This window comes from Rousettus aegyptiacus, unplaced genomic scaffold (assembly GCF_014176215.1).
Source record: "Rousettus aegyptiacus isolate mRouAeg1 unplaced genomic scaffold, mRouAeg1.p scaffold_m13_p_2, whole genome shotgun sequence".
In the NCBI taxonomy this organism is placed as follows: domain Eukaryota; kingdom Metazoa; phylum Chordata; class Mammalia; order Chiroptera; family Pteropodidae; genus Rousettus; species Rousettus aegyptiacus.
This window is the reverse complement of record NW_023416295.1, coordinates 72,963,605-72,978,357: the sequence shown is the minus strand read 5'-3', so window position 1 is coordinate 72,978,357 and position 14,753 is coordinate 72,963,605. Positions and strand designations below refer to the sequence as shown.

Genomic DNA, 14,753 nt, shown 5'->3' with positions numbered 1-14,753 from the left:
GCCAGGTCTCTGGAATATGGAATGGGGATAATGATGTCTTTCTCTCTCAGTAATATCTCTGCTGAGAGCTTGGTAAGATGGGGAGAGGGGAGGGCAACAGTACCCTCAGGTCTCAGCTTGTCTCTCTTAGTGTGGAACTCCCACATTACAAACTAGAAGAAAACAGTCAGTGCCCCAACAGCACCATAACCCATGGTAGAGCCTAAATCACACCAGTGCATGGGTGAAGGGAGATTCCCCTCCTACACACACACACACACACACACACACACACACACACCTCTTGAATGTGTTCACCTGGGAATTTAGCTTCAACAATAGGTAGCTGGAGGCAGGAAGAGGGACCCTTGCACTCTTGGCTGTACTAGCCTGGAATGGAGTTTCTGACTCTATGAGCTGAAAGTTCTGAGGAAAGGACAGGTCCTGCTTCAGACACCATAGACTCACTTTTCTTAAAGTCTCTCGTAGATTTTCTTGAATATATCTTTCTTATTTGCTTTCTAACCCCAGAATCATTTCCAGAGACTAAATGGTCATTCTTTTATAAATTTTCATCCATTTCACTGGAGACTAAATCCATGGAGTTCCACAGACTGCCATGATGCAATTTTTTTTTTTTTTTTTTTTTTTTTTGATTCTGTCTCTTTACTGGTTAGAAGTCTGTTCAGATTTTTTGGGGGGTTTTTTGAGTCAGTATTGATAATTTGTGCTTTTTAGGAATTTGTCCATTTCCTCTAGGTTATTTAACTTGTGGGTGTACAATAATTCATACATAGTGTTCTCCTATAATTCTTTTTATTTCTGTAAGGTTGGTAGTAATGCCCTACTTTCATTTCTGATTTTAGTCACTTAAGTCTTATATTCTTATATTCTTTGTCAGTCAGGCTAAAAGTCTGTCAATTTTATTGATCTTTTCAAAGAATCAGCTTTTATTCTTTATTGTTTTTCTAGTCTCTTTATTTGTTTTCCCTATCTTATTTTTGTTATTTCTGTTCTTCTACAAGCTTTGAGTTTCTTCTTTTTCTAGATCCTTAGCTGTAATGTTAGCTTTAGCTTATTAATTTGAGATTTTTTTTAACAGAAAAGTTTTATTAGAAGGGAAAGTATAACTTCGAGACGTGAAAGTGGGCCTGAGCAAGAGAAGCGTGACTCAAAAGGCCTTCGTTTTTTTAAATATAGGTGTGTACAACTACACATTTCAATCTGAATATTGCTTCATTGCAATCCAGATATTTTGATATGTTATGTCCTCACTTTGTTTTTGTCTCTAAGTATTTTCTATTTTTTTTTCCTTTTTCTAATTGGCTGTTTAAGAACATTATTTCATTTAAAACTTTTTGTGAATTTTTCATTTCTTTTATTTCTAGTTTCATTCTCTTGCAAAGAGATAATTTGTATGTTTTCAATCTTTTAAAATGTTTTAGACTTGTTTTGTAGCCCAGAATATAGTCTAAACAGAGTGTTTCATCTGCACTTAAAAAGACAAAAAGACTGTGTTTTCTGCTATTCGTGTGTGAATGTCTGTTAGGTTTAGTTTTTTTAAATATTGTTCAGGTCCTCTGTCATTATTGATTTTTTTGGTTCTATACATTATTGAAAGTTTGATATTGATACCTCCAACTATTGTTGCTGAACTATTTCTAAATCTCTTAGGTCTTGCTTGATTTAATTTGGAGCCGTTTGGTGCATATATATTTATGTCTTGCTGGATTAACCCTTTCTTCAAAATGTAATGTCCTTCTATGTCTCTTTCAACAATTTTTTACTAAAGTCTGTTTTGTGTTAGTAGTATAGCCATCCAGTTCTCTTTTGGATATTTACATGAAATATCGTGTTCTTTATTTTCCTTTTCAGCTTATTTTTGATTTCTATGTATACATGGAGAAAAAAAAAACCACAAAACTTCTAGTTTTGTAGAGGTTGGTTCTGTTTTGGGATACTTTTTCATCTCTTAGGCCATTTACAGCTCTGCCTTAGTCTTCACTTCCTGCTTGCTAGACACCTAAAAGTAAGCCAAAGTTGAGAGTTTAGGGTCTTCTCACATATTTTCCAATCATATATTTGGTCCCAGGTATGCACATGTCCTTCTAGTTTCCCTTGTATGAGAACTTTTCAAAGCCCCTTTTTTCTCAAGTTTCTTTCTTAGCTTCTTTCTTCCCAGGATTTCCTGTCTGGCTATTGCTAGCCCCAACTCTTATCTCTTGCAGCTAATACATTTGCATTTAAATGCTTTTGGCAAATGCTGCCACCCAGAATGATGCCACCCAGAGTGTTGCTTCTACCCCAGGGAATTTTCAGTGCAGGTGAAACAAAGGTAAGCCCTTGAGCCAATCCTTCAGGGCGGTATCAGGCTGGACAAAGAACACAATAATACAGGTCTTTTAGAATAGGTCCATATAGTTCTCTCTGGTACCAGCAACCTGCACCAGGGATGTAGGTTGAAGTCTTCACAGCTGTGACCAAACGGGAGGGGGCCATGGTGAGTGAATATATGAAAATGCCAGTTTCTCCCTGAAATTTAGCAGCTGCATTCTTCATTAAGCATTCCCTTGGTTTAAGCATGGATATGATTCCAGAGTTCCAAAAAAAATTAACTTCTCACTGTTAGCCTACATCATTTGCTTTTGTGGAAGGATAAAGTTTTAGAATTCTCTACTTTGCCATTTTCAGTGATATTTTTATTACTTTGTTACATATGCTTTATTACATATCTGTGAACTTCTATTCGTATAGGGTAGGATTCACAGGTATATAATGTGAAGAAATTCATGGTATAACAAATTCAGGATACAGATAACTAGTGGGGGAGGCGATTTGATGATGATAGGTGGAAACATACACAAGGATGATGGGAAGATAGTTGTTTGATGTATGATTATGTATATTCTGAATATTTGAATTTTTTAATAATTTATGTAACTGGATATGTCTCTCACATAAACCCACAAAACATTAAGTCTGGCACATTAACAGTTTAAAGTAGAAAGTTACATATGTGTGCATTCTAACAGGTAAGGATCTTTCCTTTAATAAATAAACATCACATTTAACGTTTTTTAAAGAAGCATTTTTAGAATATGAAAGAAGCTTTATATGCTAATCAGTATAACTTGCTTGTCTTACAGTCTCTAGATCTTATTTTGGCTGCACTCACTCTTTCTGCATGCTTTTCTGCAAGAACAAGAATAAGAAGTCCTAAACATCCTGAATGTAGCTGATAGTCTAATATCTTATTTTATTTTTTCTTCTAAAAGAGAAAAATAGAAAGCTGAAAATAGCACTGAAATGACCATTGAGAAATATTTGTCTTTATTCTGATATTTATCTAAGAGTGTAAACTTGGAGTCTGTTGCATTTCTCTCATCTTGGTCCTCATCTGTAAAATAAGAATTGTGCCAGATGGATAAGGGCTATTTTAGCTCTATAATGTCATGATTCTATGGAAAGAGTATAGAGTTTGGAGCCAGGTAAAATTGTGTTCAGTCACCTTCTGGTTTAAAGTAAGTTTTCATTATGGTTAAGATGAGATTATCACCACCTATCTCATAGAGTTGTTAGAAAATATGCAATATAGGTACATAATGTCTTGTATATATGCTCCCAAATGTTATCTGCTCACCAGCTTTCTACATACCCCAATCCTATCACTACATCATTTGAAAGAGTAGCTAGAAAGAAAACGAAAATCTTTGTAACCTTTAATTTAGTTTGCTTTTATATATGAGTTATGTTGTGAATTATATTTGAGAAAGGTAATAACTCTTACAGAGGCATTGAAGAACTCTCTTTACTCTTTAGGTATTTAAAACTTATTTGTTTTTTACGTATTTTGTTAGTATTAAGTTAACTAGTGTCTCATAAAAGTGTTCTTTGACTTACCATTATCTTTGACCTAACATCCTCAATCTCTACTACTTATAAAGTGAGATTTTTTCAGGTGTACTTTTGGTCTGATCTGTTGATAGACAACGTTATCTTGAATACTTCCCATCACTGAGAAAACTTAATATACTCTTAATGGTTGCATAGCTCTCCACGTATAAATATTTCACAAAAACATACTATGTTTATTCTTATCTTTTTTCACAGTTGTAATACTTTCCCCAAGATAAATTTCTAGGACAAAGAATTTATGTTGATACTCATTGTAAAATTCTCTTACAGAAAAGTCTTACCGGTAATGTCTGCCTCTGTGCAATTTTGCTGATTATAGGAATTGACAGTTTAAAATAATCTTCGATACCATAGGTGAAAAATGGCACGGGTTCTTTTTGTATTTCATTGATTAGAAATAGATTAAACCTTTTTTTCCCCTTTGTAGCTCTTTTCCTACAAATTGCTTGTTCATCTTAGTACCTTTTTCTGAGTGTTTTTGAAATCATTATTAGTTGCCAGAAACCATATAAGTGGTTCTTGTGGACATCAGATAACTCCATCAGCATTTTTTATTGTAAAATTAGAAGCTTATTATCACCATTTCCGTCCCCTTTTACCTGAAATTTCACTATGAAAAACGAGATTATTAAAACAACTTTACAATTTATGTTCCCACTAGAAATGTATTTGAGAATGCCTGTCGTTCTACTCTCACCAGTCTTTTGGATTGTTGCCAGTCTGATAGATTAAAAAGTGGCTTCTGAATTTAGTTATAATTTGTATTTCTCTAATTATGAGTAAAGTTCTTTTTCTGTGTGAATTACTTATTTGTATTCTTTACTTTTTCTAATTCTTAGGAATTCTTTATATATTAAACAAATTAACCCTTTATGTGTTATATGCATTGCAAATACTTCTCTTAGTGTATTGTTGTGGAAATTGGTTATGATAGTTTATCCCCTTGCTTCAGAGCCCCTGGAAGAACTATTGACTAGGGCAGGGCCCTTTCACATATTCCTAATTGGTAAGTCTGATAGTTATTACCCTTCAGTACATTTATTAACTATGAATCTACTTAAGAGAAATACCTAACTCCTATTTCAGCTATTATTTCCACCCCCAGCCCACTTTTACCAGCTTGGAGCAGCAGCTTTGCCGTCAGTTCAGATGAATTGGATTTGAGGCTGGGAACAGGGCACCTATGGGTTTGTCAGCTAAAAGTAGCAAACTCAGTTTGAAGAAAGGGACAGCCTGCAGCTTTGCTAACCAGGCAAAAATAAAATAAAGCCAAACTGAGACATCAGTACCATATAATATGGTAGAGACAGATACTGCAGTTAAGCCTAGGCATATTACTAAAAAAAACAATCCATAAAAAAAAAGATCAGCATCGAGTCACTACCGTATAATAACTCAAATATCTAGTTCTTTTGCCCTAATATATAAAGAATTCCCTAACATAGAAAAAATTTCTAAAAATTAGAAAAAGAATACAAAGAGATAATTCATGGAAAAGTTGTGAGACATGCAGAGAAACAGGAAACTGTAATACACATTAAGGAAAAAAGAAACCAGGCATAAAACTATATGCATTATACACTTTTATTTACAGGAAATCTTTAGATAATGTATAACTGTAGAAAGCAGATTAGAAGTTGCTTACATTCAGGGGTGGGATGAACCTTTGGGATAATGGAAGTACTCTAAAACTACATTGTATTGAGTGCACAACTTCATAAATTCACTAAATATTGACCTGTACATTTAAAATGAGTGAATTTTATGATACATACATTATACCTCAATGATGCTGTTAAATATGGAGGGAGAACCAGTCTTTAAAATGACAGTGCTCTATTAGTGATCTCAACTGTGTGACTTCCTGTTTGTTGTTCTGTCTTCAAATAAAAAAAGTAAATAACCAGTTGTGGTTTGTGAAAGTAACTGAAGATAACAACTGGAGGTACTTAAAAGCAATACCTAATTTTTATGTAGAAGTGAATAATTCTTGTTAAAGTGACAATGTGTAATGCCATTATTTATACACTATTCTTTGAGGCATTCTCACTTTCTTCCATCATCTCCTCTATTCTTGCTTGTTTAATTAAGAAACATCTGTTCTTTACCTTCCTTGAATGCTGATTGTGACACTTTAGTGCTTCTGATAGACTATCCCCAGTATTGCTATCCTGACTGTCTTACCTGGCTATCCTGCTGATTTCTCAGTTCCTTGTGTTGCAAGTACATTACATGATAGGAACTCTTCTGTATGTGAGGAACCTATATAAATAACATTTAGGTGAGTGTATTAGTATAGTTACCATTATTGAAAAGGGAAATTATATAAACAATCTAATCCTAAAGGATTAATTTTTAAAAATCGTTCTGTTTGAAGTATTTCCTTTCAGTTTATTACCTTTGAGTATGATGTTGGTCATGAGCTTGTTATATATAACCTTTATTATATGGAGGTATACTCCCTCTATACCTGCTTTGTTGAGAGTTTTTAATCATGAATGGATGTTGAATTTTGTCACATGCTTTTCTGCATCTGTTGAAGTGATCATTTGGCTTTTATCCTTCATCTTGGTGATTGGTTTATCACTGAGTGATTTGCAGATGTTGAACCAGCCTTGCATCCCTGGAATAAATCTCACTCGATCATGGTATATGATCCTTTTAATATACTGTTGAGTTCGGCTTGTTAATATTTGTTGAGAATTTTTGCATCTCTTTTTGCATCAGGAATATTGACCTGTAATTTTTTTTTCCTCTTCTTTTTTTTGGCAGTATCCTTGTCTGGTTTTGGTATCAGGGTAATGCTGGTCTCATAAATGAGTTTGGAAAAGTTCTGTCCACCTGTTTTTTGGGAGAGTTTAAGAGGATTCTTATTCTTCTCTGAATCTTTAGTAGTAGAATTCACCCATGAGGCTATCTGGCCCTGGACTTTTGTTGGGAAATTTTTGATTACATAGAGATTCGGGCTCCTTACTACTAGTCTGTTTAGCATTTTTATTTCCTTATAATTGTCTTGGTAAGTTGAATGTTTCTGGGAATTTACCCATTTCTTCTAGGTTTTTCAATTTGTTGTCATAGTAGTCTCTTATAATCCTTTGTGGCTCTGTTGTGTCAGTTATAATAGCTCCTGTCATTTCTGATTTTATTTGAGTTCTCCCTTTTTTATCGGTGAGTCTAGCAAAAGGTTTGGCAATTAAATTTATATTTTCGAAGACCCAGCTCTTACTTTCATTTTGCTTTTTCTAATTTTAGGCCCTATTTCATTTATTTCTGTTCTAATCTTACTCCTTTTCTTCTAACTGTGGGCTTTGTTCTTTTTCTAGTTCCTTAGGGTATGAATTTAGGTAGAGACTTTGTGTTTCTTGATGTAGGCATTTATCACTGTGAACTTCCCACTTAGAACTGTTTTTGTTGCATCCCGTAAATGTTTGTTATATTTCCATTTTCATTTGTCTCAAGGTATTTTTGATTTCTCTTTTGATTTCTTCTTTGACTCACGGTTGTTTAGTACCAAGTTCTTTAATCTCCACATATATGAATTTTCTAGTTTTCTTCAGGTAATTGATTTCTAGTTTAATACCATTGTAGTAAAAAAAGATGCTCGATAGGATTTCAGTCCTTTTAAATTTATTAAAACTTTTTTGCAGCCTAATGTATGATCTATCCTGAAGAATGTTCCATGTGCACTTGAGAAGAATGTATATTCTTTTACTTTTGATTGGAATGGTCTTTATATAATCTGTTAAGTTCATAAGTCTTGTGTCAATTAAAGCCGTTGTTTCCTTATTGATTTTCTGCCTGGATGGTCTGTTCTTTAATGTAATTGGAGTATTAAAGTCCTCTACTATTATATTGCTGTCTGTTTCCCCGCTTTGGATCTGTCAATGTTTGTTTAATATAATTAGGTCCTCCTATGTTGGTTGCATAAATATTTACAAATGTTATATTCTGTTGTAACATATAACATATAGATGAGTCTTTTTCTTTTTAATCCATTCAGCTTTTCTGCCTCTTTTCTAAAGTAATTATTGATAGGTACATACTTATGCCACTTTGTTAACTTTTTGTTTTTTGTAGTTCTTCTCTGTTTCTTCTTTTGCTCTCTTGGTTTGATTAGTTTCTTTAGTGATATACTTATATCCCTTTATCTTTTGTGTATTTACTATATGGTTTTACTTTGTGGTTATCATGAGGCTTACAGTCAATTTTAAGTTGATAACAATTTAAGTTCGATAACATTTTACAGCTCAACATTTTACCTCTACTCTGTTTTTTTGGAGGGGGGGGGTCACATTTTACATCTTTTGTATATTTCCTAAACTCATTAGTGCAATCATAGTTTTTACCACTTTTGTTTTTTCTTCCTCATACTAGCTTTATAAGTGATTAATCTACCACATTTACTATGTATTTACCTTTTTGGTGAGATTTATTCTTTCAAGTTTTCTTATTACTAATTGATGCACTTTCTTTTCAGTTAAAGAAGACCTTTTAAAATTTCTTGAAAGGCTAGTTTAGTCATGATGAAATTTTTTTTAGCTTTCGCTAGTCTGGAAAACTTTAATTCTGAAGAACTTTGTTGGGTAGACTATTCTTGGTTGGAAATTTTTTTTCTTTCAGCTCATTGACTATATCATGCTTCTCCCTTCTGGCCAACAATGTTTTTGCTGAAAAATCTACCCATAGTCTTATTAGGGGTTCCCTTGTATGTAAGAAGTTGCATTTCTCTTTCTGCTCTTAAGATTCTCTCCTTGTCTTTAACTTTTACATTTTAATTGTAATGTTTCTTGGTTTGGGTCCCTTTGGGGTCATGGGTTCATCTTTTTTTTTTTTTTTTTTTTTTTAACTTGTTAGGCTTCCTATATCTGGTTGTCTGTTTCTTAACCCAGCTTAGAGAAGTTTTCAGCCATTATTAATTCAAATAAGAATTCTTCTCCCTTCTCCCCACCCCCTTCTGGGAGCCCAATCATGAGAATTTAGTTTGTTTAATGTTGTCTCTTAAGTTTCTTAAGCTATCTTTACTTTTTAAAATTCCTTTTTCTTTGCTGATTTGATTAGGTGAGTTCTACTGCTGTCTCTTCAAGTTTCTGATCCTTTATTTGCTTCACATAGTCTGCCATTGAACTCCTTTAGTGTATTTTCCAGTTATTGAATTCTTCAGCTCTGTGATTTCTATTTAGTACTTTTTCTTTTTGTTTTCCATCTCTTTCTTGAAATTCTGTGTTGTGTTAGTCTTCTCCCTAGTTTGTGAGCATTTTTATAACTATTACTTTTAACTCTATCAGATAAATTACTTATTTCCATTTCATAATTTTTAATGAGGTTTTATCTTGTTCATTTGGAACATATTCCTTTGTTTCTTTTTGTTTTACTTTTCATGTCAGTTTCTGTGAAGGCGATAAAACACCCAGCTCTTCTGGGCTAGTGTTCCCTGGAAGAGAGCTTCACACACACACACACACACACACACACACACACACACACACACACACACATCTAATGCCCTGGTTTCTGTACCTACTGCCCATGGGATTCTTCTTGATCATCTGGCTCTGGTGGCCAAAAGGGATTGCATTCCTGGGTCCCATGGGACCATGGCAATTGAGACAGTATGTGGCATGCTACTACTTTTAGCACACTGTATAGATAGTAGACTGAGGCATACCTCCCCAGTCTTTATGTGAAAGAGACCTCTTTTCTTGTCCTGGAGCTATGCCTTGAGGGGCAGGCGTCGGGTTTGGCACACGTCTAGTATCCTATGTGGCTGCTCTCAAAGAATGTAGGCTGTGAACACCATCTTGGTGCTCTCTCCCAATGCCTCACTCAAGCTTGCTGGTATCTCCCAGAAAAGAGCTTAAATGCACATCTTGAGCCCATATTTTTGCAACTGCTACACAGGGAACACCTTCAGATCACCTGGCTTTAGTGGGTAGTGGGGCTTATGCTTGTGGTCCCACAAGACTGCACATATTTGCATACTTTTAAAAGCTTTTGTCTGGGAGTCTGGCTTCCAATCAGCCTACATCTATGTGCTGACGGTCCTTCCATTTGGGACACTGACGAGTCTTGGCCTATACTTAACTACTGGGCACTATTAAAAATGTAATAGGCTGCTTGGAGAAGCACCAAGGTTTGAGAGATTACCAAGAGCCCAGAGCAAGGTTGAATAATAAAGCTCACCTACATGAGTTCACTGATTCAAGTCTAGTGCATATTTTTAACATGCTTCTTCTATAAAAGTTTTTCATATCTTTTTGTTATAGGTCCTTTTGTTTCTATGTATCTTTCACATAGCTTTCTTCAGTATTCTTGTTTCATACCATTGTTTCATTGAGTAGAGACATAGAACAGTTATTTTCTTCTCCATTTTGGGTGAAATCTCCCCCCACCCCCCAGCAGTTCCTTTTTGTAGGATTCATGTGGTTTTCTTCCCTCCTTAATTCTTAAATGAAAAGAAAATTCTTCAGACTTGAGCCCCTATGTTGGAATGTGATCTTGAACTGCCACCCCCATCTATATGCCTTCAAAGTACCCTACTTATTATGTAGCTCTTTGGTATTTTGCCCCTTTAAGTTACAAATCATCATCATATAGTTACTAATGTCTTGGCCATGTTATGAGGAATTAATTATGCATCCAAATGGATGTTATTTTTAAGAACAGCTGACTCAGGGGAAATTGGATAATATGGTACATATTATCTGGTAGGGAGCAATATGATGAGGATGGAGTTTTATCAGAGAAGCTGTTTGCTGAGATAGAGTTGAATTTTTGTAGAAATCTATATACTTTTTACACAGCATTACCATCTTTATTTCACTTGGTTCAAAACTTTGGGGTCTCAATAGATGAGTGACTAATACTTTTAATTTCCAGAGCTCTTCTGACTTTTTAACCCTTTTGATTTTTGTGGATATGTCAATGAAAGGATGAAGGAAGGTGAATCAAATATCATTTCCATGTTATTTTGTGATTTTATGTTTATGATCATATTAAGCTATATAATTTTTTGGTTTATGATATTTTGGTAAGCCTGCCTTTATAAAATAATGTCTTATTTACAGGTATTAGGTTTATATAGATTTCAAGTACTATATGTTGCAAAGACTGATGTTATTTTTTAAAACTTATAAAAATAAATCCTTGCATGTTCCCATCCAATTTGGGAAAGCAATTGTTTTATGACTCTTCAAATATTTCTTCCCTCAGTTTAGTCTATTAAACTTTTTGATCAGTAAGTGAAACTTTTTTTCTTTGTAGTAAAGTATTCCGCTGTGTGGGATATCGTATAAATCTTGGAAGACTGCAATAAAGTGGCAATGTCTCGGGAACCCACCCCACCTCTCCTTGGGGATATGTCTACAGGTCCTATAGCAGAAAGCTGGTGTTATACACAGGTACATGTTGTTGAAAATGCCATACTTTATGTCACTTACAAATTTTTAGTATTTTGAGAATATTGTGAAGAATTTTGACATAGTTAATTAGAAATGTTAAAAGAATAGATCATAGAATATTTAACAAGTGATAGGTTAAAAACATAAAAGACCTCATTAAAATGTTTTTCTGAATCTCTTAGGTTAAAGTAGTAAAATTTTCCTACATGTGGACCATTAATAACTTCAGTTTTTGTCGAGAAGAAATGGGTGAAGTGTTAAAAAGTTCAACATTCTCATCTAGCCCGAGTGACAAAATGAAATGGTAAGATTTTTGTTTGTTTTTGAGTTTGGTTTTTGATGTTATCTTGGCTATTTTATGATTTTGTTATTGTTCTTGAATGGATGTTAGTCTAATTTTATATTAGATTTGTAAGAAGTTCCTAATAATATAGAGAATTGTAAAGAACTATGGGGATATTGATTGGATATTGACATATGATTTCAATATTACCTCTCTTATTTGAATGTTCAAAGTATTATATTCCTCCATGTGAGCCTGTTGTTTTATTTTAGGTGCCTGAGGGTAAATCCAAAGGGATTAGATGATGAAAGTAAAGACTACTTGTCCTTATATTTGCTTTTAGTAAGCTGCCCAAAAAGTGAAGTTCGAGCAAAATTCAAATTTTCCCTTCTGAACGCTAAAAGGGAAGAAACAAAAGCAATGGGTAAGTGATTTAAAACTAAGTGAAGAAGTCTCTGTGTAACTACATTCTGTGACTTACACACTTTTAGCTAGAAAAATTTAGGATATTTTTTTCCCACTAAAATTTGCTTAACCTAAAACATTTAGTTTGTCCATTATTTAATTTTAAATGCCAGCGTGGGACTATAGTTGTTACACTAAGTCATAGACTTCATAGATGTGTAAAATTACTTAAAAATAGTATTAAAATTTAACTTTCTCATGTCTTAAAACAACACTCATTTGTCACTTGGAAAAACAGTTACTCTTAAGGGAAAGGTGCCAGGTTCAATGCCCGGCATATATAATAGATGTTCAGGAAATAGTTCTCATCTCCCTTGCTGTTTTTACCAGATAATAAAGATCTGAAGAGCATGTGAAAGAAGATTAAATGTCTTGATATCTTGTCTCTAGAATTGTTTTTGAACAATAGACTGAACACTGACTGAAAGGAAATCAGATTTTCTTAGTCTCAAGACCCTTTAAATGCAGTTCAGGCTTCACATATATAGCCAGCAGAAACCATGTAGCCTGGAACTTCATAATAAAAGAGCTTCGTAGGAAATATACAGTGTGCATAGTAGGACAACATATTGTGACCTACCATGGTAAATTTTAAGTTTTGTGAAGTGAATCACGGAATCAAGTGATATTGTTACAAAAGAACCTCCTCCAAATACACATTTTAAAATATCTCTTATTGCCGAAGTAATAAATATTTTCACATATATTTTCACATTGTCTGGCATTTAAGATTGTGGAGTGTGTTAGTACCAACTGCTAAAACAAAATACCACAGACCGGATGGCTTATATACAGTAGAAATTTATTTCTCAAAGTTCTAGAGGCTGGAAAATCCAAGATCAGAGTGCCAACATGGTCAGATTCTCATGAAGGTCCTTTCTTGGTTACAAATTGGTGGACTACTAATTTCTCAGTGTCTTCATGGGGTGGAAGTGGTTAGGGCGCTTTGTGGGATCTCTTTTATAAAAGAGCAACATTCACATTCACGGAGGCTCCACCCTCATGAACTCTTAATTCCATCATGTTGGAAGGTATGATTTCAAATAAAAATTTTGATGAGAATACACACATTCAGTCCATAACATGAAGTATTTTATTAAATTTACTACTGATTTCCACCTCTAGTTAATTCTTTGTATAACAGATAGTGAATACTTAGTGTAAAGAATCATATTTAATAGAATACAGCTATTATATAGGCATTTGATAGGCATTTGAAACATTTACTTCAGACCTTTATTAAATCTTTTAGAAATTATACTAAAAACCAACTTTTGGACTTTTATGAAAGTTGTTTTTAGAGGTGAGGAGATTATGTCTAAAGACCTAGGAATGATAATGGACTCTATTTAGCTTTTTTACCAGTTAATAGAATTTTTCCTAGTTTAATAAAACTTAAGTCAGTGGGATGGATGTCCCAGAAAAGCCTGAAGGATACCGTGATGATTTAGAGTATCCATTTTTAAAGGGAGAAGCAGGAAATAAGAGGTATGTTTCTAATTGGGATTCTGTTGATAGATGATGAGTGTAGTATGCCTATTCCATTGTATTTTGATTCTATTTTATTATTATAGGGTCTAGATCTTTATTCTTTGAGATTTGATCTGGCTTTTTTTTCTATGTAGAGATTCCGAAATCTGATGTCCATATTTGATTAGTGCTGGGAATGATCTGGTTCTTCCTGATATAACTCCTCTTACATTTTATTTATGAACACCTGTTTTTATGATGGATGTATTGACCAAGTTCTATTTTTGCATATTCATTTAACTATGTTATCATTATAAAGAATGTTTATTTGGTACTTGTTTTATTTAAACTTCTATTTTGTTTCCCACCAGAAAGCCAAAGAGCATATCGATTTGTACAAGGGAAGGACTGGGGTTTTAAAAAATTCATTCGAAGGGATTTTTTACTTGATGAAACTAATGGTCTTTTACCAGATGACAAGCTTACATTATTTTGTGAGGTGGGTACATTTTTTATTTCAAGGAACTCCATGGTTATATTTGGTGACAGAGCAAAAATATAAACTACCACAGTACTGGGCATACTATAAAAATTTATAATTGGTACAATTGATAAGGTTTCATTCATAAATGCTGACTAGATTGTCTTAGCCATCAACATATTGGCCCACTATGAAAAATATGGCTACCTCTCTTGTTATAGATTATATATGTAGTTATATTAGCACATATTAAATTTTTTTTCCTATTAAGAAGACTATGGATGTGTATATCTTTGTATGAAAATTTTAAATATTATCATTCTGAATAATTCCAACATAGATGGTCAGTATTTTTTCTTATATTCAGATTGATTATATCAATCATTATTAGTAGTTTATCAGTTTGAATCCATACTTTAACAACAAAGAGCCTGGAAAAGATTGGGACGCTTTTAATTCATTCAAATAGTTTGTTTCATTCAATCAAATGATGTAAGCATTATAAGCACTAGTATCTCAAATTTTTAAGTATGCCCAGTAGTGCAGAAAAACTTATGAGATTTATTTCTATGCATAAAATACCATATTCTCAAAGTTACCAGCATTGTTTGTGCCAGTAATTTATACTTTTTGCTTTGAAGTTAGGATTTGCTTCTGTCTTTGTTATCATTATGTAGTTTTACATATAGGCATTGTTGAGATTCATCTTTGGAGTGAATTCAAGGGTTATGTTGTATTACCAGTACAGTTTGTAAAAAACATG

General features: G+C 33.6%; 1 protein-coding gene across 3 annotated transcripts in view; it reads left to right on the top strand.

The window, feature by feature from the left end:
- SPOPL (speckle type BTB/POZ protein like) overlaps positions 1 to 14,753 on the top strand; it is a 67,812-nt gene that overhangs the window by 35,530 nt on the left and 17,529 nt on the right. For all 3 annotated transcript variants that reach the window (XM_036236413.1, XM_036236412.1, XM_036236411.1), the window contains exons 4-7: positions 11,155 to 11,291; positions 11,474 to 11,595; positions 11,847 to 11,998; positions 13,881 to 14,008. In XM_036236413.1, coding sequence (XP_036092306.1) covers positions 11,214 to 11,291; positions 11,474 to 11,595; positions 11,847 to 11,998; positions 13,881 to 14,008 — 480 coding nt within the window. In that variant the 5' untranslated portion in view covers positions 11,155 to 11,213. The remainder of the gene's footprint in view (positions 1 to 11,154; positions 11,292 to 11,473; positions 11,596 to 11,846; positions 11,999 to 13,880; positions 14,009 to 14,753) is intronic.